Genomic DNA, 23,759 nt, shown 5'->3' with positions numbered 1-23,759 from the left:
TGACACACCTAAAACCAGAGGTACTACTTACAGAAACAAGGTGGGACACACTCTGCAGCTCTCTCAGCTAGCATAGAACATATGGAGATGGGCTATACCTCAGAACATTTTTCTCCTAGCCCAACATGTCCCAGGAGTCAAACACCATAGCCGATCTGTTAAGTCATCAAACGCAACAGATCCACGAGTGGGAACTTCATCCACAATTTCTTCAACCAGTCTTTAAAATGTGGGGGCAACCAAACGTAGACCTCTTGGCCACCTACCAAAACGCCAAATGCCCAAGCTTCGCCGCCAGATACCCACAACCATTGGCCAAAGGCAATGCAATATGGATGAACTGGTCAGGCAGATTTGCGTACCCCTTTCCGCATCTCCCACTCATACCACTGGTGGTGCGCAAACTACGGCAATACTCACTGACTCATTCTAGTTGCTCCAACTTGGGCCAGACAACCTTGGTACACCACATTACTGGAACTGTCCGTAGTTCCGCATCAAAGATTAACTCTCACCACGCCTCTTAACCCAGAACCGTGGAGAGATCAGACACCCGGACCCAGCTCAGCTCAACTTTGCGATCTGGCTCCTGAAATCTTGGAATTCGGTTACCTTAACCTTCCTCCTAAATGTATGAACGTAATTAAGGAAGCTAGACGCCCTACCATTAGAGCCTGCTATGCAGCCAAGTGGAAATGATTTGTGATATAGTGTCATAACAATAACATAAATCCCCTAGATGTGCCTATCCAACACATCGGCTACCTACTACACCTACAAAGGTGCAACTTAGCCCTTTACGTCTATTAGGCTACACCTTGCTGCCATAGCAGCATATCTACAAAATAGACATTTATCACTATTCAGGGTATCTGCCATCAAAGCCTTCATGGAAGGACTCAAAAGGATAATTCCTCCCAGAGTTCCACCCTCACCTGTATGGAACTTAAACATCGTTCTCACAAGACTAATGGGGCCTCCCTTTTGCCTCCCTTTGAACCTTTACATAAATGTGAGCTACAATTCTTAACATGGAAGGTTGCTTTCCTAGTGGCCATTACTTCTCTAAGAAGAGTTAGCGAGCTACAGGCACTAACTATTCAGGAACCCTTCTTACAAATCCATCACCAAAAGGTTGTTCTCTGAACTAAACCTAAATTCCTCCAAGTCATTTCTCCCTTCCACCTCAATCAATCTGTGGAGTTGCCTGTATTCTTCTCGCAACCACACACGGTCGCAGAAAGAGTTCTACATACTTTAGATGAAAAGAGCATTGCTTTATTACATTGAGAGAACACAACCTTTTCGCAAGACTAAACAACTTTTTGTTTTTCTCACCACCACACAAAGGCAATCCCATATCAAAGTCTGGGATAGCCAGATAGATTGTTAAATGCATACAAATTTGCTACCACAATGCAAAACTTATTTTAACTGTTCCTCCTAGAGCCCTTTCTACAAGAAAAATAGGGGCTTCTATGGCATTTTTAGGGAACATTCCCTCGGATGATCTCTGCAGAGCAGCTACATGGTCTACACCGCACACGTTCACAAAACACTATTGTGTAGATGTTGTGAGAAAGTGGCTATATATACTGTTATCAAATAGGTACAGTGAGTATAGAGTCCACAGTCCCCAGAGGTTTGGCAGAGGCTTAAGTTGGATAGAACCTTACTCTGTAAAGTGGTAGCTTGGTCGAGCAGTAAGGCAGTATCAGAGGACGGTGTAAAGCATTTGTTGTACACACTCAGCAAATGGTCTCACACACTCAAGAGCTGAACTCTAGGCCAATGGTTTGTATAAAAATATAGTCGTTTTATTTTAGAACCAACAATAGGTATTAAAATATACTTTCTCAGAATGAGATGCTTTAGTTAAATACTATGCAATGTGCAATTGACTCTTGTAGGTAAGTTTATTGCAATAGGTAACACAATTTCAAACACAATAAAATTCCCATTGAGCTCAATGTATTAAGTTATATGCAATTGATTACTTCTCAGTATTACTTTTCTCCAGGACTGGATCCTAGATTCAGTCCTGGGACAGTTCTTGGAGACAAGTGAGTAAATAAGTTTTAGTTACTGTTGTGATTTTAAAGCAATAGTTTGCTATTTTAAAAGTTGACACTTAAAAACTTTTTCTGATCAAATTACCAATGTTATCCTATGGAAGGAAATTCACTTAGCAGGTGGGATTATGGTTACTTTTTCTAGGTCAGTGTTGGATCCTGGACCCAGCTCTAGTTTACCACCTGTAAGCAGATGAGAAACTGCATGTTCGAGGCATATGAGCTGCTGATTATACACTTTTGCATAGATCGCCATCTGGTGTTGGGCCCGGATGTTTGCAGTTTGTTTTTCCTCTTGGATAGTCTTTGAAAGTCACGGTCGGTGACTCCTCCTTTGGTTTGTATTGCGCATTGGCTTCGGCTCCATCCTCAGATTGTTTTTTTCCGCCATCCGGCTCGGATGTAATACTTCGCGCTCTGGTTCCGAACTTTTCCAGTTCAACGATCGACGCAAAATCCTCACTCATCGAGATTCTTCAGAAACAAATCATCTTAATCGCCTTCTCTTCGACACTTCTTCGATTCCAGTCGACTGCGGCCTTCGGGCCTATCCCGGCTCCGGTCTCGGCTGATGGAAAGAACTCCCTTCAAGAAGTGCCCTCTGTGGGTCCAAATTCCCCCACACCGATCTTCATGAGGTGTGCAACCTCTGCCTCTCCCCTGAACACGAGGCTCGAGACTGTCCCTCCTGCAAGTCTTTTAGATCGAAAAAGACTATTCAAGATCAAAGGGCCAGATGCAACATGGTGCACTCCTCGACCTCCGCTCCAGTCGACCTCTTCGGGGACTACGTCGAAGCTCCGGGACAGCAGCACACCGAAGAGGACCTAGTCAGTGCTTCCGAAGCCGACGACTCGGATGTGGAGGACATCACCCCGGCGCAGAGGGTCGGGAGTACTATACCCCATGCCACACCCGCGCCAACACCCAAAAAGGCTTTGGTCACACCTTCGCCTCCGGGCCTAGGCAAGACCAAAGACACTGCTTCAAACACCCCACCTTCGGGCCCGGTGAAGAAGCCTAATAAGCCTTCTGGCGGCTCGAGCTAGCCTGCAAACGGTGCCGATAAACACACTTCGGCACCATAAAAGAGACCGGCCTCTACCTCGACACCGAGCTCTGCACCAAAGTCCTCGGTGTCGAAACCCAGCCTAAAAATCGGAGGTTACAAAAAAGCACGGCACGGACAAGCCTAAAAAGCCATATGCCCCGAAACCTTCAGCGCCGAACAAACATTGTCTCAGGAACTGTTTACACCGGATAGTTTGCAAAAAACACTTACCAAGGATCTAAAAACTGGACATTTGGCACTTTCTACTAAAAAGACATTTGGATAAGCCGGCTCCGCCTCCACCTCCAAAGAGGAAAGACTGTGCTACCTCCCCTTTCAGAGTGCCTTCCCCACCTCCTCCACCCTCTCCACCTCCGCCCCCTCCGCCTTCTCCACCCCTGCCTCCTCGCTCTCTGACCCCCGTCTCCAGACCATGATGATCAGGGGGACCCATACTACGATCCAGGGGATGTGCCACAAGACCCCACCCCTACAGGATCCCCAGACCCATGGGACAATTATAATAATCCAGACATTCCAGATGTCCCACAAGATGACCTTTATCCATCCAGGTCATCTCCACCAGAAGACTCATTAGGTTTTCACCACCTACTTCAGAGGGCGGCACATTATCACGGGGTAGAGCTACACACTGACCCAGTAGAGGAAGATTACCTCCTCGACACCTTTGATACCGCACATAGGTCTACTTCTATACTATCTATGCTCAAGGGGGTAATAAAACCTGCACCAGAGGTTTTTAAAGACCCAGTCAGGGCTAGGGTCATTAACCCACGCATAGAGAAGTATAAAGCTGCCCCCACAGATCCTGCCTATATCAAAGGGCCAGCGCCACTGGATTCCCTAGTGGTCTCCACTGCACGGAAGAGGTCAAACTCCCAGGCGCCAGGCGAAGCACCACCACCTGACTAGTCAAAGCTACTGGACGCGTCAGGAAAGCGCACTGCGTCACAGGCAGCCAATATATGGCGTATCGCCAACACTCAAGCGCTATTGGCCAGATACGACAGGGCGCATTATGATGAACTGGAAACCATCATGCCCCATCTCCCAGAAAAATACAAAAATGGGGCTATGAGTTAATTCAAGAGGGTAAGACCATATCTAACACCTCTATACGCTGTGCCTTAGACGCAGCAGACACAGCCTCCAGGGCCATTAACACTAGCGTCCTCCTCCGTCGCCATGCTTGGCTGAGAGTTTCAGGCTTTAAACCCGAGGTACAAGCCTCCATATTAAATCATCCATTTGATCAAGAACATCTATTTGGCCCAAAGGTAGATGAGGCCCTCTAAGATGGACACAGATACGGCAATCTATGGGAGCCCTGCAGTCACACCCTCCTAGGCGCTCCTTTCGCCGCTCTTCCTTTCGGGGCACGGCCAGAGGCTACTCAGCGCGTCCACGTCCTACAAATCCCCTGCTCAATCCACCTTCACAAGAGGTTATCAAAGAGGTGGCTATAGAGGCAATAACAATAAAGGCAGAGGCAAAACAAATACCGCCCGCTCTGCCACACTGCCTACCCAATGACTTCCCTCCAGACCATCCCACTCCGGTCGGGGGCAGATTACAAAATTTCCTTCACGTCTGTGAGACCATCAGACAGATGGGTGACCCAAATTATTCGTTCAGGGTACTGCCTAGAATTGACATCCCCCCCCCGTACCTCGCCCCCCCCCCAACATTCCACCCAGGCAACGCCCAATGTCACAAGAACATTCCACGTTACTAAAACAGGAAATAATCTCCCTCCTACAAAAACAGGCGATAGAACAAGTCCCTGCCAATCAGCGAAATGTAGGGGTCTACTTCCTATATTTTCTGATACCAAAAAGAGACAAGACTCTACGACCTATCTTAGATCTCCAGCCTCTAAACACATACATACGGACCATTTTCACATGGTAACACTTCAGCAGGTACTTCCGCTCCTCTCCCAAAACGACTTTCTCACCACACTCGACTTGAAAGACGCATACTTTCACATTCTGGTACACCATGCTCACAGAGTACCTCAGATTTGTAGTGGACGGGCAACACTACCAGTTCAAAGTGCTCCCATTCGTGGTCACAACAGCACCAAGGGTATTCACCAAGTGCCTAGTGGTAGTGGCGGCACACCTCAGAAGACTGCACGTTCACGTCTTCCCATATTTGGACGACTGGCTAATAAAAGCCACGTCCTACAACCAATGTGTACATCACACCGCCACTACCATCCAACTACTTCACCAGCTAGGCTTCACAGTGAACCACCGAAAGTCCCAGCTAATACCATCCCACACAAAGCAATACCTCAGTGCCACCATAGACACCTCAAAAGCCATACCCTACCCCAATCCTGCCAGGATTGCAAGCATTCAGGCTTTGCGTCAAAGATTCATACCTCCTCACTCTCTCCCAGCAAGAGTGTTTATGCAACTGATGGGGATGATGGCCTCTTGCATTTTTATAGTGCCCCATGCAAGACTCCAGATGCGTCCTCTCCAAGAGTGCTTAGCGCGCCAATGGAACCAGGACCAGGGGCAACTGACAGATCTGGTGTTGGTAGACGGTCGCACCCATCGCTCTCTGCAGTGGTGGAACACTACATATTTCCAGAGGTTGTCCGTTCCTGGACCCGGTTCCACAAATAATCCAAACAGACGCATCGCTCTCCGGCTGGGGAGCTCATCTACTACACCTCACAGTGGACGCCGCAACAAAAGTTACTCCATATCAACCATCTGGAGTTACTGGCAATCTTTCTAGCCCTAAAATCCTTTCAGACACAGATTTTAGGCAAGGCAGTCCTTATTCGCACAGACAACATGACGGCCATGTACTACATTCAAAAAACAGGGCGGCACACACTCCACAGCTCTTAACTAGCACAGAGCATATGGAGATGGGCAATTCCACACAATCTTTCTCCTAGCCCAACACGTCCCAGGAGTCAAACACCATGGCAGATCTGCTCAGCAGACAAACGCAGCAGATCCACGAGTGGGAACTTCACTCGCAGGTTCTTCACCCGTTCTTTCAGATGTGGGGTCATCCACAGATAGACCTCTTCGCCACCCATAAACAAAAAATGCCCAAGCTTCGCCGCCAGATACCCACACCCATTGTCCGAAGGCAATGCGATATGGATGAACTGGTCAGGCAAATTTGCGTACGCCTTTCCACCTCTCCCACTAATTCCATAAGTGGTGCAAAAGCTACAACAGCATTCCCTCACACTGATCCTAGTAGCTCCAACATGGGCCAGACAACCGTGGTACACCACGCTGCTGGAACTCTCGGTAGTGCCATACCAAAAGTTACACCTCTCACCATGCCTCCTAACCCAGAACCATGGAGAGATCAGACACCCGGACCCAGCTCAGCACAACCTTGCGATCTGGCTCCTGAGCTCCTAGAATTCGGATACCTTAACCTTCCCCCCGACTGAATGAACGTCATCAGAGAAGCTAGACGCCCTACCACTAGAGCCTGCTACGCTGCCAAGTGGAAAAGATTTGTTGTTTATTGCCATAACACAATCAACCCTCTACGTATCTATACAGCACATCATATGCGACTTACTCCATCTACAAAGGTGTTACCTAGCATATACATCCATTCGGCTACACCTCGCAGCAATTGCCGCTTACCTACAAAACAGACAGCACCTATCACTTTTCAGAGTGCCTGCCATTAAAGCCTTCATGGAAGGCCTCAAACGAATAATTCCCCCCAGAGTACCACCCTCACCTGTGTGGAACTTAAATATAGTTCTCACAAGGCTAATGGGACCGCCTTTCGAACCTTTGCATAAATGCGAACTGCAATTTCTCACATGGGAAACAGCTTTCCCTGTAGCCATCACTTCCCTTAGAAGGGTCAGTGAGATACAATCACTTACTATACAAGAACCTTTCCTCCAAAGGTTGTCCTCCGTACCAACCCAAAATTCCTACCCAAAGTCATTTCACCCTTTCATCTAAACCAATCGGTAGAATTACCGTTTTTTTTTTCTCGCAACCTCAAACTGTTGCAGAAAGGGCTCTACACACTGGATGTTAAAAGGGCCTTACTTTACTATATCCAGAGAACACAACCTTTCAGAAAGACAAAACAACTGTTTGTCTCTTTCTCTTCACCACATAAAGGCAACCCCATCTCTAAATCAGGGATAGCTAGGTGGATTGTAAAATGCATACAGGTTTGCTACCACAAAGCAAAACGCACGCTATATGTTCCCCCTAAAGCCCACTCTACAAGAAAGATGGGGGCTTCTATGGCTTTTCTAGGGAACATCCCATTAGATATCTGCGAAGCAGCTACATGGTCAACACCGCACACTTTCACTAAACATTACTGTGTAGATGTGCAAACCAAGCAACAAGCTTGTGTGGGCCAGGCTGTACTAAAAACACTTATTTCAAACCACTGCAACAGATACTGGTGGTCACCGCTAGGGTTGGGAACTGCTATATAGTCTATGCAAAAGTGTGTAATCTGCAGCTCATATGCCTCGAACGAAATATGCTACTTACCAGTATGCATCTGTTCTTGGCATGTAGAGCTGCAGATCTACACACGCCCACCCGACTCCCCGGCTACCTGTATCTGTTCCAGTCTGTCTTATTTAGATACAACACACATGGGTTTCTTCACTGTTATTACTACGCTCCATCTTTCCCTGTTGGCGAAAAACAATCTGAGGATGGAGCCGAAGCCCATGCGCAATACGTTCCAAGGGAGGAGTCACCGACCTTGTGACTTCCAAAGACTTTCCAAGAGGAAAAACAAACTGCAAACATCCGGGCCCAACACCAGATGCAGCTCTACATGCCAAGAACAGATGCATACTGGTAAGTAGCGTATTCCTTTCTTCATAGGGTAACATTTACTGGCTTTTTCCTGAAATTTCTTTTAAGTGTGGACTTCAAATCTTAAAATATTCACAAAAAATCATCCGAGTAACAAACAAAAATACTCACCTGCTCTTAGGTGAGCTCCCAGTGCTGGATCTTGGTGCCCAGCACTGACTCTGAAAAATACTTACAACTGTACTTACCAGTAACCCAATTTTCTCCCATAGGAAATCATTGACTGTTTTTCTGTGAAATTTCTTCTACGTGTCAATTTCTGCAAACTTTAAATATTCTTTAAAAATCGTATAACTTCTGAAAACGTAATTGCTTACCTGTTTTGGATAAAGGTACCAGTACTGAGTCTAGGTACCCAATACTGGATTACAAAAGTAACAAGAACATATTATACCTGCAACTTGAATGTTCTTCCATAGGTAATCATTGACTGTTTTCTATGTAATATTTTCTAAGTGTCCACTTTTAACCCCTTCAGTGCCCATGACGAGCTGTACTCGTCATGGGCCGCGGTGGCGCTGTGCCCATGACGAGTCCAGCTCGTCATAGACCCCGCCCGCTAATACAACGGCCGGCACTGGGCGGGGAAAGGGGCGGGCACTGAAGGGGTTAAAATAGCAAAATATTGTCTAAAAATCATCACAGTAGTTAAGTCTACTTTTATCACTTGATTCCAAGTACTGACCCAGGACTGAATCTAGGATCCAGTCCTGGAATTCCAAAAGTAATCCTAAAAGTAATCTGTTGCAAATAACTTGAAACTTCCATTGAACTCAATGCATTATTGTGTCTAGAATTGTTGCCTATTGCAACCACGTGTAACTTTCTACAAAAGTCAATTGCCTATTGCAAAAGTATTTATATAAAGCTAAAGCATCTCATTCTGAGAGTTTATTTTAATACCTATTGTTGGTTCTAAAATAAAACAAGTATATATTTTTGTATATGGTTTAGAGTTCAATTATTGAGTGTGAGACCATTTGCTGAGTGTGTACAACAAATGCTTTACACTGTCCTCTGATACTGCCTTACTGCTCGACCAAGCTACCACTTTAGAGAGTAAGGTTATATCTAACTTTAGCCTCTGCCAAGCCTCTGGGGACTGTGGACTCTGTACACCCTGTACCTATTTGGGAACAGTATATACAGAGCCACTTTCTCAGTGTGCAATTTTCATGATCACACGCAGGAAAAAAGCAAGACAAGTATTTATTTGGAAATATTGTTCACAATTTTTTTATATAGATTGCGAAGGACATGGAGCGCTGGGCCAAGAGTTTGAACAAACAGAAAGAAAACGTCAAGAATTTCCAGCCATTGACTTCAAAGGATGAGGAAAGGAGAGAATCAGCGGCTGCTGATGCAGGTTTTGCCCTCTTTGAGAAAAAGGTAATGATCGGCACTCCCTGTGCTTCCTTGTAAGGTGGTTGAACTCCCCTAGTAGCACATATTGACAGTCAGACCGTGTCTGTAATAAAACAGCCTAGCCTGGAGACTTGCACTAGAAGCAAGTGTTGAATTGTGTGCATTTTGCTGCAGGTGTGGCTTGTGGTTAGGTTTATTCATAACTTAACTCTCACCAGATACATGCCTGTTTGGACCACTGATGGTAATTGCCAGCACTACCAGTTGAAGGTGCTTTTCTTCAGACTCTTCAACCAAAATCTTTAGATAATGTCTCTCCTATGTAGCAGCACTTCTCAGGACACAAGGGTGCCATTTCTTTGTATGCTTGAATGTTTGGTTGCCAAAAAGAAGCATGATCCTGGAGTACTGGGAGGAGGGGGGGGGGGACCTTCAGCCTCTCCACTTCTTTCAAATCTGTTTTTCCTTAAACCACGATACAATGGTGTCGTACACAAATTTCATTCTCTTCCTGGCAGCAAACCTTTCCTGCAGTTCAGTTTATGCTGTGTTGGAGATCAACAGGCTAAACTTCCACCGTTTCTTCAGACCGTCCATTTTTATGTTCTTGAATTAAGCAAAGTGATCCATGTCCTCACCTTAAGCAAGAGGCAGTCAGGCATAGTTCATCTATGTATTTGCAAGGGCTGATACTACACTGCCAGTCTCTGCATGAAGCCACTCCTGATTTACGCACATTGAGTTGTCCAGACTTTCTGCTAGATTTGGTTCTTAAGAAGCCAACCGAAAGTAGATTGACCTTGGTACCTGGTAAACGACTCATGGAAGTGCACCATACACGAACAACTCTAAAGCGCTTCTGTGGTTGCCAGGATATTTCCAATATAGTAGTAAAGTTGCTATTCTCAGGACCACAGCCAAATCACATTAGAACTCCTTTTTATCCATGGACAGATGGGGGAGGGCCCATCTCAAGAACTTCTCCATCAAGGGCCACTGGTCTATAGAAGATCAGCTTCCTGTGAATTTTTCGGAGATGAGAGCAGTCTCTTTATATCAACAAGTCCTCTGGGATTGTGGGCTCGCACAAGGTCTCACTTTCAGCAGAACACTTAACAGGAACATACAGTGAATGGACAGATGCCTTCAAAAGATCAATCAGTGATAGCTCCTAGTGTGATCACACTGTTGAAATATTTATCTATTTGCCATTGTCATCCACAACAAAGAAGGAACCTTGTATACTTGCTTGACTTTTCTCCCTACATTTATTGTTCTGGTAGTCTTCCATTCATACTTGGGCATTCTGCTCTTGTCCAAACCGACTAGTTAAGTTCCTTAAACCACCCATTATGACCCTCTTTAAGAACTTGGCTCCTTAGCAGGTAGTGCAATCATGTAGAGATCCCCTGAAGAAGTATCATTGCAAGCACTGGGTCTACTAAGGACTGCTTAAACCTACACTTGAAATGGTATTGCTTTTACCATGGGCATATGTAATGATGTCTGTGTCCAATGTGTTTGCAACTGCATCTGTTGCCTCTGTTGTATCTTATCACATTAGGCTTTAAGTACATGTAGGAAGCTGGCTGTGTATATGGTATTGCCACTAGGTGGTTATACCAGGCAGATTCCAGGGGTTCACCAAAAGTATACAGGGCTTAATGTAAAACCCAAAGTGCTCCATTAGTGGTAGTGTAGGAGAGTAGCCTTAGGCCTAAAATAGGAGTGCAAGTCATTTATTGCACATCATTGACCAAAAATGTACACACTGCTCGAGAAGGAGATCCTGACTAATATTAGAAACATTTACTTTGTATTTTAATTTAAGACCAAGATCTTCACACTAAGGTAAGTAAGTGTTCGAGGCATATGAGCTGCAGATCACACACTTAGGATAGATCGCCATCTGGTGTTGGGCTCGGATGCTTGCAGGTTGTTGTTGTCTTCGGAAGAAGTCTTGGGTCACGAGATAGGTGACTCCTCCCTTGGACTACAGTGCGCATGGGCATCCACTCCATCCTCAGATTGTTTTTTTCCGCCATCGGGTTTGGATGTAACTTTTCCACTCCAGTAGAAAACTTCAAAAACAAGCTTTCAAAGCGAAAAACTTTTCTAAAACTACATCGAGGCACCTTCACTCGACATCGAATTCATCGGACCAGTTCCGGACGTCGACTCTGGCGATTGGACCTATCCGCGCTGTATGGCCTACAGCTCATGGAAAGAACGCCGTTTAAAAAATGCCCCCAGTGTGGAGCAAAATTCCCACACAGTGACCATCATAAGGTCTGCAACCTGTGCCTCTCGCCGGATCACAACGAGTCCAGCTGTCCAGCCTGCGCCGCATTTCGATCCAAAAGGACCATTCAGGATCGAAGAGCTCGACGCCATATCATGGCACACAGACAAGCCCCGGAACCAGAGAACATCTTCGATGAGGGTCCCGATGTCCCCGAAGAAGATTCCAAGGAATTTCAAATTATCTCCGAAGCAGACGACTCAGATGACCCCATTACTCCGGGGCAACGCCCGAGTAATACTGCCCCTACCCCTCCAAAGGCATTGGTCAAGACTTCGCCAGCTGGCCCCAGTCGAGACTGAAAACACCCTTCAGAAGCCCCGCCTTCGGGCTCTGCTCCGAAGAAACACAAGCCTTCCACTGGCTCGGGCCCGAGCAAACCACATATCATTGTGCCTTCGGCACCGAAGACACAAGACCTCTTGGCACCGGCTCCGGCACCTTCGGCACCGAAAACACCGAGGCCCATAGACAAGCCAGCACCGAAAGCGCCCAAGCCCAAAGACTCAACTTCGGCACCAAAACCTTCATCGGCGCCGAAACAACCGGCTAAGGGCTATAATACACCTCCTAAAGCCAAAGACTCTACCGATCACCCAAAACCTCCAGCACGCAATTATTCACTGTGTTTGGGATCACAATTCCAAACGTAATGTTGATTACTGTGGATTTTAATTACTGTATTAACTTTCACGGTATGAGCTGGCATCTTTCTGTTTATTTGCACAGCCTTGAGGAAGTCGTGGGAGTACACTCCCGATGCGACGAAACACGTGTTGGCTGTGAATGGCTGTAATCTCGATACTTCACCAGAACTCGTCTTAATAAAGAAGACAAGAAGAAGATTGTACTCTGTTATTTGAATTTCTTTATGTACTCATATTTTATGTATGAATTTGACAACGAGACATATATTTTTCACGTGTGCTGAGGCTTCAGCAATTGGGCCCGGATGTTTGCAGTTGTTTTTCCTCTTGGAAAGTCTTTGGAAGTCACGAGGTATGTGACTCCTCCTTTGGATCATACTGCGCATGGGCTTCGGCTCCATCCTCAGACTGTTTTTTTCCGCCATCGGGCTCGGATGTGGTGTTTGCGGTCCGGTTCCGAACCGTTTTCAGTTCTACTGATTGGTGCGCAATCCTTCCCTTTCCGCGGAATTGTTTCGATAGCGATCTCCACACTCAACGTGACTCATCGTTCGAAGTCTTCAATTCCTGTCGTCGACGAAGGCCTTCGGGCCTACCTGAGCTCTGGTCCTGGCTGATGGAAAGGACTCCATTTAAGAAGTGTCCTCAATGTGGGTCCAAGTTTCCCCACACCGACCTCCATGAGGTGTGCAACCTCTGCCTCTCTCCGGAACACAAGGCAAGGGACGGTCCAGCTTGCGCCTCCTTCCGATCGAAGAAGATAATCCGGGACCGAAGAGCAAGAACTATGGCTCACTCGTCGACTTCAATCCCCGACGACATCTTCGAAGAAGGCGTCGATGTTCCGGAACCACAGCACACTGAAGAAGGCCTAGTCAGCGCCTCCGAAGCAGACTACTCGGATGTCGAGGACTTAGCTCCTCGGTACGGAGACCATCCCCGGAGCCGAGCAAAAAATCCAAAGCCCTCGACACCCACACCTCGAAGCCGAAAGTCATCTCGGAGCCGAGGAAACAACCAGACATTTCTAAGCCACACAGTTCAAAACAACGAACCGATTCAGACTCCTAGACTAAAACAACCTATGGCTCCGACACCTTCGGCGCCGATGGATCGGTCCCTCACAGAGGAACTATTTCGGCCCGATCGACTACAAAAAACACTTGTCAAAGACCCTAAAACTGAACATTTGATGCTCAGCATAAAAAAAGACCGCTGGACATGCCTGCCCCAGCTCCACCTCCAAAGAGAAGAGACTTTGCTACCTCCCCTTTGAGAATACCTTCATCCCCTCCTCCACCTCCTCCTTCTCCTCTGCCTCCCCCACCTCATCATTCCCCCACACACTCTCCGGATGAGGATGATGACTGTGTACGATGACACAGGGGACGGGCCCCATGACCAGCCTACAGGGGACCCCACTCCTACAGGCTCCCCAGACCCATGGGACTACAACATTCCAGACGTCCCTAACGTCCTGCAGAACGACCTTTACATTGCAAGACCCCCACGCCCCCTCCTAGATACCTTTGACACTACACACAGGGCCACTTCCATTCTGCCCATGCTTAAAGGGGTTATCAAGCATGCGCCGGAGGTCTTTAAAGACACAGTCAGGGCCAGGGTCATCAACCATCGCATCGGGGTATATGTCAGCCCCTACAAACCCAAACTACATCCGAGGGCCCGCACCACTAGACTCCTTAGTAGTCTCCACTGCAAGGAAGCGTGCAAACTCCCAGGCATCAGGCGAGGCACCACCACCTAAGGAGTCCAAACTCCTAGACGCCTCTGGCAAGCGCACTGCATCCCAGGCTGCCAACATATGGCGCATTGCAGACACCCAAGCGCTTTTGGCAAGATATGATAGGGCACATTATGATGAACTGGAAGCCATATAATGCAACACCTCACTGACAAATAAAAGAATAGAGCCAACAAGCTAATCCAGGAGGGTAAAACCATCACCAACACCTCCATTCGCTGCGCCCTCGATGTAGCTGACACTGCCTCTAGGGCACATAACATCAGCGTCCTCCTCCATGCCTGGCTACGAATTTCAGGTTTCAAACCCAAGGTGCAGGCTTCCATCCTGAACCACCCCTTTGACCAGGAACATCTGTTTGGCCCAAACGTTGATGTTGCCCTGAAAAAAATGGAAACCGATACGGCGAAGTCTATGGGAGCCGTACAGTCGCACCCTCCCAGGCGCTCCTTTCGCCACTCTTACTTTCGAAGCACCTCCAGAGGCTACTCCTCTGACACCGCTTCCACTTCCTATAAAGCCCCTAACCAATCCACCTTCACTAGGGGTTACCAGAGAGGCAGCTGCAGGGCTAACAACAAAGGCTGAGGCAAAACTAACACCTCCCGCTCTGCCTCCACCCCTGCCCAATGACTTCCCTCCACTCCCCCCCAGACCATCCCACTCCGGTCAGGGGCAGACTCCACAATTTCCTTCCTGCCTGGGCTATCACCTCAGACAAATGGGTAACAAAAATAATTAGTTCAGGCTACTGCCTCGAACTAGCATCTACCCCCCCCCACCCCCCCCCCAAACATTCCACCCAAACGCATAATGTCACAGGAACATTTGTCACTTCTAAAGCAGGAGGTAATCTCCCTCCTACAAAAGTGTGATAGAACTAGTTCCTGCCCCCCAACAAAATATAGGTGTTTACTCCCTATATTTTCTCATACTAAAAAGGGACGACACTAAGGCCCATCCTGGACCTCAGACCCCTAAATCACTATATACACTCAGACCATTTCCACATGGTCGCACTCCAGCAGGTACTTCCCCCTGCTCTTCCAAAACGACTTCCTTGCCACCCTAGACCTCAAGGAGGCCTATTTCCACATTCCTGTTCACAAGGCTCACAGGAAGTTTGTCAGATTTGTAGTGGACGGTCAACACTATCAGTTCAAAGTGCTCCCATTCGGAGTCACCACAGGTGTTTACCAAGTGCCTAGCGGTAGAGGCTGCACACTTGCGAAGACCATACACCCATGACTTCCCATATCTAGACGACTGGCTCATAAAAGCCAACTCATACAACCATGTGTACAACACACTCACGCCACTATCCAACTACTTCACCAACTAGGCTTCACAGTAAACCATACAAAGTCCCATCTGCAATCGTCCCACGTAAAACGAATACCTCGGTGCCACCATAGACACCTCAAAAGCGCTAGCCTATCCCAGTCCTGTCAGGATAGCAAACATTCAGGCTCTACGCGCCCAATTTCACCCAACACACTCTTCCAGCTCGAGTGTTCATGTAACTTCTAGGAATGATGGCCTCTTGCATATTCATAGTACCTCATGCAAGACTCCAGATGCGTCCTCTCCAAGAGTGCTTAGCGCGCCAATGGAACCAGGCCCAGGGTCAATTGACAGATCTGGTGTTGGTAGACGGTTGTGCCCATCGCTCTTTGCAGTGATGGACCACCAAAAACCTTTCCAAAGGGCGACCGTTCCTGGACCCGGTTCCTCAGATAGTACTGACAGCGGACACACCGCTCTCCGGCTGGGGAGCTCTCCTACTACATCACACCATGCAGGGCAGGTGGACACCAACAGAAGTTACTCCACATCAACCATTTAGAGTTACTAGCCATATTCTTAGCCCTAAAGGCCTTTCAGACCCATGTCTCAGGCAAGGCTGTCCTAGTCCGCACGGACAACATGACAGCCATGTACTATATAAAAACAAGCATTTACAATGCAACGGTCTCGGCATTGTTAAAGTCAGAGCTATTGGCATTGCTGATATTATTTTTGTTTGTTTTTAAAACATGTAAAGAAACGGCATTGTTATTTACAATGTCAATAGCTTAATCTGTGTGTGGGTGCAAATGCAATAGGTCTCGCATTTGAGAGTGATTAAGCTATTGACATTGTAAATAACAATGCGTTTCTTTAACCCCTTCGGTGCTCATGATGGAATGGTTCCGTCATGAGCCACGGTTGAGCTGTGCTCATGACGGAACCGTTCCGTCATGACCACGCCCGCGCAAGATTCCGTCAGCACAGCGGCGGAATCTGCGCAGCATGGAAGGGGTTAAATGTTTTAAAAACAAAAACATAAACAAAAATAATGTCATGAGCAATGCCAATAGCTCTAACTTTACCAATGCCGAGACCATTGCATTGTAAATGCTTTTTTTTTTTTAAAGGAAAGAGTAAAACACTGTCAATGTTTGTCCAAATAAATCAGAACCGGCCCTCTGAAAACTACAGCCAGGGACAGTACTCCTACTGGCACTTGTGAAAATGCTGTGAACAGTTTCACACGGCAGCAAACTCTAAGGGATTGTATCTACAGCGCTTCTCCTCCAGAGAAAACAGTTACTAAAGGTGAGATTTTCAAATGGGAGAAAGCAATATATATTTATGTAATAATCAAACACGGATGCTCTTTCGGGTCCACATATGACGTTTACGTTATTTAATATGAAAAGGACTACGGACAACATGTTAGCATAGACAAAATTCAAACTTTTCCCCCAAAAGTGCGTTCTGTCCCCCCCCAAAAATGAGGAATCTGGGAAGCCATTTGCACCGCTGCGGGTGAGAGCTGTGCAGTCATTATCTATTTAGAGGCTGCAATGCACTGAGGCGATTTGCATGTACCCCCAGTCAGCTGCGAGCAAGTTCACACATGGACTGAAAACAAAGCATCGCCGAGTGGGGTCAATTTTCTGTGAAGGGTGCTCGCCTGGCGGGTTTCCCTCTCAATGGCCCCGCTCCAGTACTCATTGTGTTCAACAGATACATCTACATACGGAGAGCGCAGGAAAACACAGACCACTTTCCTGAAAATTCTCGACTTTGCAAAACAATACCAAGCTCTTGTCATTTTGAAAAGGCTGATCGAGACCCAGGGGGTTCATTTTGAGACATTTACTTTTCTATGGGATTACACTGTGCTTTCCAGGGTCAGCCCAGGCCCTATCACTGAGGGTGAGGCAGTCCCAGCGAAGGTCTGGTGAAAGATGCATGAGACCGAGCTAATGCAGTCCATCGGCAATTTCAGAAGCATTTATTCAGGGCCTATATCCAACTTTACCCATATTATCGAAAGTTATTTCTTTATTTGTTTTGCCTCAAAGGGAATAAAACATTCTTGAAGTTTTGGTCCTAAAATGTTTTATTTGATTTAGAAAATATTTTGTAGAGATTGTAGCTATCTGCAACACATTTGCGTACTTTGAAATCAAATAATACACATTCAAAACCTTCAAAGCACCCCTTTTTATCAGTGCACATTTCAGCAGCAGATCACCACAACCGAGTCCAGGCCCAGCATTGCTATGCAAAATAATAGACAACATGAGGGGTGCGTCTGTGTTTATCGGTTATAACAGGGAGCTCCTGGTTACTGAAAACAACACGGAAGTATTATCCTCAAAGGTGAATGAATGTCAATTGATCGAATCAAGCACTTTGCCAGATAAACACATTGCAACAGTTTGCAAACACAATATTTGAGATAGACCCTACGCAGACCTGCCAACCCTCCCGATTCAGGCGGGAGACTACCGATTTCAAAGCTAGTCTCCCGCCTCCCGATTCAAGCATCCATAAACCCGGTTCCTCGGGGTTTCAGCTGACACGGCTTGGTATTGTGTAAGGTGCTAATTCTTCCCAGCAATAGTCAGAGTGGCGATGCAGGGGCTCTTGAAGGGGTGAAAAACCAACAAAGGCTCGCTAACAAGCAAATGGTCTTTAAAAGACCTGTGAAGTACCTGGGGGCGCTGTGAGGGTGCCTGGGAAGCTGTTTCAGCCCAGGCTGCCACACACGGAGGGGGGGGGGGGGGGGTGAAGAGTGTTGGTGTATGCACTGCCAGCAACCTGCCAGGCCAGTGCACAACACTTGCATCACCCTCTCTCTGCCTGCCATTGCGCTCCTTGAAGAAAAAAACGTGCATTTGCATTTCAAATGTCCGATCCTGCAGCAGCACACTTCCAAAGCCCATACATGACAGTAACCCGATTCAAGGTCCCACTCTCCCGATTTTTCTCCCACTTTGCTCTTCTGAAATGTTGGCATGTATGCCTACGCCCGTCACCCACTCCAAAAAAAGCAGAACACACAGAGGATGATCAAATACAGTCAACTGCATTTGAGTAGGCGCCAGGGCCGGTGCCACTGCACTTGCTACACCATTGATAACTACACCCGCGGCACTGACAGCGGCCACGGGTCCCACCCTACCAATAACTAACTGTCCGATAACTATAATATAACGCTACCTTTCTTACACGGGTGCGCAGGCTTTGTACAGATCTTGTTTCAAACCTGTGTATGTGAAATGTCTTCTGTTACTGGTATGTCTTACAACAGTTCTCTGCATCAACGCGATAAATCAGGACAATTAGGAACGAAAATGAAACGATTGGGAAAATATCTGGTAATTTGGCACGTTTAATGCTATTAATGTTTAGATGAAAACAAGAGGCAAGGAGCTCTTTGTGCACGCCACTGCACATGGCAAGAGAACTGGAATGGAGGAATATTTACGTCAAAGAAAATATGGAACGTATTTATTTCTAAAATCACGAGCCTTAATTTTAAGAGGATTTGTGCACGGTAGCAAAGACCATCTACCCTGCTGAGTTACCCGCGCTTTCTTTACTTGTAATCCATCAAGCCAAACAGCTGCAGCAGCATTGCAAGTCGAACATCACCGAGGGAGCCCTCGTCCTGATTACAGCACTGATAAGGAGAGAAACAAGAAGACCCTTGGAGAGGTGAGGAGACCAGAGCAGCAACCGGACGAAGGGGGAGCGGACGAGCACACGACCGCCTTTCTCCGAGGCAGAGCAGACATGCCTCGGAGAAAGGGAGCGTCCTTTTCGGATTCGGGGGCGTGTTTTGCTGTGGTCTCCTCCCTGAGACTTTTCGCAAAAAACACGCCCCCCGATCCGAAAAGGACGGGGCATGATTGGAGTGACGGGACCTCTTCTCCAATGGCTGGCCAGCATTTACTAGGCCAGCCAATGGAGAACAGGGTAGAAGAGGGGCGGGTTCAAGCCCCTCTTCTCCCAAGTCATTATCTCTCGCGAGCGAGACTGCGCAAGCGCAGCCATCGCTAGCCGAGACCTAAAAAGGCGGCACACTCCGCAGCTCTGTTAGCACAGAGCATATGGAGATGGGCCATACCACAAATCTTTCTCCTAGCCCAACATGTCCCAGGAGTCCAAAACACTATGGCCGATCTGCTGAGCAGACACAACAGATCCACGAGTGGGAACTCCATCCACAAGTTCTTCACCCGTACTTTCAAATGTGGGGCCATCCACAAATAGACCTCTTCGCCACCCACAAACTCCAAATGCCCAAGCTTCGCTGCCAGGTATCCACACCCATTGTCCAAAGGCAATGCGATATGGATGAACTGGTCAGGCAGATTTGCGTACGCTTTTCTGCCTCTCCCACTCATTCCATTAGTGTTGCGCAAACTACAGCAACACTCCCTCACTCTCATCCTAGTAGCTCCAACTTGGGCCAGACAACCGTGGTACACCACACTGCTGGAACTATCTGTAGTACCGCACCAAAAGTTACACCTCCATGCCTCTTAACCCAGAACCATGGAGAGATCAGACACCCGGACCCAGCTCAGCTCAAACTTGCGATCTGGCTTCTGAAATCCTAGAATTCGGCTATCTTAATCTTCCCCCTGACTGCATGAACGTCATTAGAGAAGCTAGACGACCTACCACTAGAGCTTGCTATGCAGCCAAGTGGAAACGTTTTGAGATCTATTGTCATAACAATAACTTCAATCCCCTAGCTGTGTCCATTCAACACATCATAGGCTATCTATTACACCTACACAGATGCAACCTAGCCTACACGTCTATTAGACTGCACCTTGCTGCCATAGCAGCTTATCTACAAAACGGGCAACATATCTCACACTTTCGAGTACCTGCCATAAAAGCCTTCATGGAAGGCCTCAAGAGGATAATTCCCCCAGAGTGCCACCCTCACCTGTGTGGAACCTAAACCTAGTTCTCACGAGACTAATGGAGCTTCCCTTTGAACCTCTACACAAATGTGTACTTCAATTCCTAACATGGAAAACAGCTTTTCTTGTAGCCATTACTTCCCTCAGAAGGGTCAGTGAGCTACAAGCACTCACCATTCAAGAACCCTTTCTGCAAATGCACCATAACAAAGTTGTTCTCTGCACTAATCCAAAATTCCTCCCTAAAGTCATTTCTCCCTTTCACCTAAACCAATCTGTGGAACTGCCCGTATTCTTCTCGCAGCCACAGACCATTGCAGAAAGCGCTCTACACACGCTAGATGTCAAACGAGCCTTACTCTACTACATCGAGAGGACACAACCCTTTCGTAAGACCAAACCACTGTTCGTGTCTTTCTCACCACCACACAAAGGCAACCCTATCTCCAAATCTGGGATAGCTACGTGGATTGTTAAATGCGTACAGATTTGCTACCACAAAAAAAAGCACTCTATCTGTTCCCCCTAAAGCCCACTCTACATGTAAAATAGGGGCTTCTATGGCATTCTTAGGGAACATCCCCTTAGATATCCGCAAAGCAGCTACATGGTCTACACAGCACACTTTCACTAAACACTATTGTGTAGATGTGCAAACTAAACAACAAGCTAGTGTGGGCCAGGCTGTCCTCAAAACACTGTTTCAAACAACTGCAAAAGATACTGGTGGTCGCCGCTAGGAGCGAGTACTGCTATGCACAGTGTGTAATCTGCAGCTCATATGCCTCGAACGGAATATGCTACTTACCAGTATGCATCTGTTCTTTGCATGTAGAGCTGCAGATCTACACACGCCCACCCGCCTCCCCGGCTACCTTTATATGTTCCAGTTTCTCTTATTTAGATACAGCACACATTGGCATCTTCACTGCTTATTGCTACGCTCCATCATTTCCCTGCTGGCGAAAAGCAATCTGAGGATGGAGCCGAAGCCCATGCGCAGTATGAACCAAAGGAGGAGTCTCATACCTTGTGACTTCCAAAGACTTTCCAAGAGGAAAAACAACTGCAAGCATCCGGGCCCAACACCAGATGGCGATCTATGCACAGTGTGTAGATCTGCAGCTCTACATGCCAAAAACAGATGCATACTGGTAAGTAGCATATTCCTACTTATCTTTTGTCCAGGAGGTGTCCCAGTGTGATATCTAGGCTTATCACACTGGTTAGTCAAAGTAACATAAAAAGTAATCCAATATTTTTAGGTAATATTCCTATAGCTGACATCTGTAAAGCAGCAATATGGTCCACACCACACATTTACCAAACACTATTATGTGTCGGCACATTAACAAGCCAATGTAGGGCAAGCAGTGCGAAAGACAATTTTTCACATAACTGCAACAACTACCGGTTAGCCCACTGCTTTGGGAGAATACTGCTTTCTATAAAAAGCATGTGTATCTACAGCACACAAGCCTCAAACGGATTGTTACTTACCCAGTAAGCCTTTGTTCTTTGCATGTAGAGCTGTAGATTCACATGCGCCCTCCCACCTCGTCGGGCACCTGTAGTTTTTGCAGTTCTCATTATTTACTTTACATACGCATGGACATCTCTGTATACACTCACTCCAGTCTCACCCTCTTTCGGGAAAACAATCTAACAATGGAGCTGATGCCCGTGCGCACTATCTCTGAAAGGAGTTGCCTTACCTCATGACTATAAAAGACTTCTTAGAAGAAAAATAACTTGCAAACATCCTAGTTGGCAGGAGTATGCAAAGCATGTGAATCTACAGCTCTACATGCCAAGAACAGATGCTTACAGGGTAAGTAACATTATCATTTTCTTCTGTCCTAGCACCTAGACTTAAAATGTTAATTTTGTTCTAGAAATGTCACAGGTGTCTAAAGGACAAGGGACCTAGTACTTCAAATAATGTCATTACAGATGGTGAGATGCCCGGGCTGGTGACTCTAGGTCTATTCACAAGTTGAGGTTTTTGTTTGCTCTCTGCAGTCTTTGACACTAACTTTACATTTTTTTTGTTTGTAACATTTTCAGGGGGCTCAGGCTGACAGGCAACTAGTGATGCCAGAGATGATGACGCTAATTAAGAATGGTGAAGAAGAGAATACACTTAAAGTGAGGATACTTTTATACTGCTCTATTTTGCTTCAATGATTTTGATTTGATGTATTTGGACCTAGTCTTCCCTTTCTTCACCACTTTATTCAATGTAAGCTAAGTATTTAATTTGATAACTGACTAACCAAACATGTTACTGGACCCCTGGGACGAGAGCCTGCTGCTCTTGGGCATCTAAACTATGCACATCCCGGGACAAGGTGCCAAGCCTCCTCCCACCAGGATCGGCAGGGTCCACAAAGGGTGGACCCTGCCCATCCTGGAAGCAGCAAATGGCTGGACTAGCCCGGCCATTTGCTGCTTCCAGCAACTGGATCCTACCAGTTCTTACACCCAATTTGGGTGGGAGAATTGGCTGGAAAATGAAGTAAGGTAGGTGTGCCCACCTTAGCCAACCCCACTCCTTAGGTGGGGGAGGCAAGGTAAAGCACAAATGTCCCTGCCATCTTGCAGATGGGGGGGACCGAGCCAACCAGAGGCATATGCCCCCCTCCCACTGGAGGGTGGCATAAGGGGTGTACCCACCCCCAGGAAGGGACCCATTGGTTCCGACATTTACTTGCTTGTAACACCCCTAAATCTAGTATTTAGGGGCAACCCCGAACCTTGCCTCCTCAGACAAGAACCGACCTGCGGAAGAGAAGGACTGAAGAAGCTGTGCTGAACTAAGAAGAGGAGGATGTCCACTGATTTGACCCCAGCCCTACCTGCCTGTCCACACCTCTAACCTGCTCCAACGAAATCCCAGTGTCCTGCAGCCAGCAGGCCCATAGATACCGGAGGACCTGCCCAACCTTCCCAAACCAAGACTGTCTCCCATGAGCACAGGATTTGCTCACTCAAAGACTCTGGCTCTGTCTAAATCCGCGAGTCTGCACCACTCAGCACCATACTTCCACGGCCCAAGTTAGTGGCCCAACACCATGAGGAGGTCTCTCTGGCAAACCTGACCTGTGATCTCGTTATCTCTGAACTGCCTCGAATCTCCAATCGATGCCTGCAGCCCCTTTGTGGATGACTCCCTCCCCCTTCTGACCGCGACTGGAGCTGGTAAGAAAGCCTGACGCCTAAAGATACCCCTGCACCCGAAGTCCCACTGCCATGGGTTGCCCAACCTACTGTGTCCCAGCATCCCCAGGCATCCCAACTTGGTTCTCCACCCTATGGTTACCTCCAGAAGATCTTCGTCCCCGAGTCTGCAGTGTTCGTTGCAACCGGAAAATCCCCATTTGAAAATTGGGCACCAGACGCCAAACCAGCCCCCTGCACCTGGCTGCTGCTGTGTGTGCACTGTGTGCTAAACCAGAT

The 23,759-nt window shown here is 47.2% G+C and overlaps 1 protein-coding gene across 2 annotated transcripts in view; it reads left to right on the top strand.

Moving 5' to 3' along the window:
* RBM5 (RNA binding motif protein 5) overlaps nt 1–23,759 on the top strand; it is a 327,789-nt gene that overhangs the window by 238,443 nt on the left and 65,587 nt on the right. For both annotated transcript variants that reach the window (XM_085625066.1, XM_085625065.1), the window contains exons 19-20: nt 9,249–9,392; nt 22,368–22,448. In XM_085625066.1, coding sequence (XP_085481192.1) covers nt 9,249–9,392; nt 22,368–22,448 — 225 coding nt within the window. The remainder of the gene's footprint in view (nt 1–9,248; nt 9,393–22,367; nt 22,449–23,759) is intronic.

The sequence above is a fragment of the Triturus cristatus genome, chromosome 9 (genome assembly GCF_964204655.1).
Source record: "Triturus cristatus chromosome 9, aTriCri1.1, whole genome shotgun sequence".
In the NCBI taxonomy this organism is placed as follows: Eukaryota; Metazoa; Chordata; class Amphibia; order Caudata; family Salamandridae; genus Triturus; species Triturus cristatus.
The sequence above is the reverse complement of the archived record's forward strand: the minus strand, read 5'-3'. Positions and strand labels throughout refer to the sequence as shown.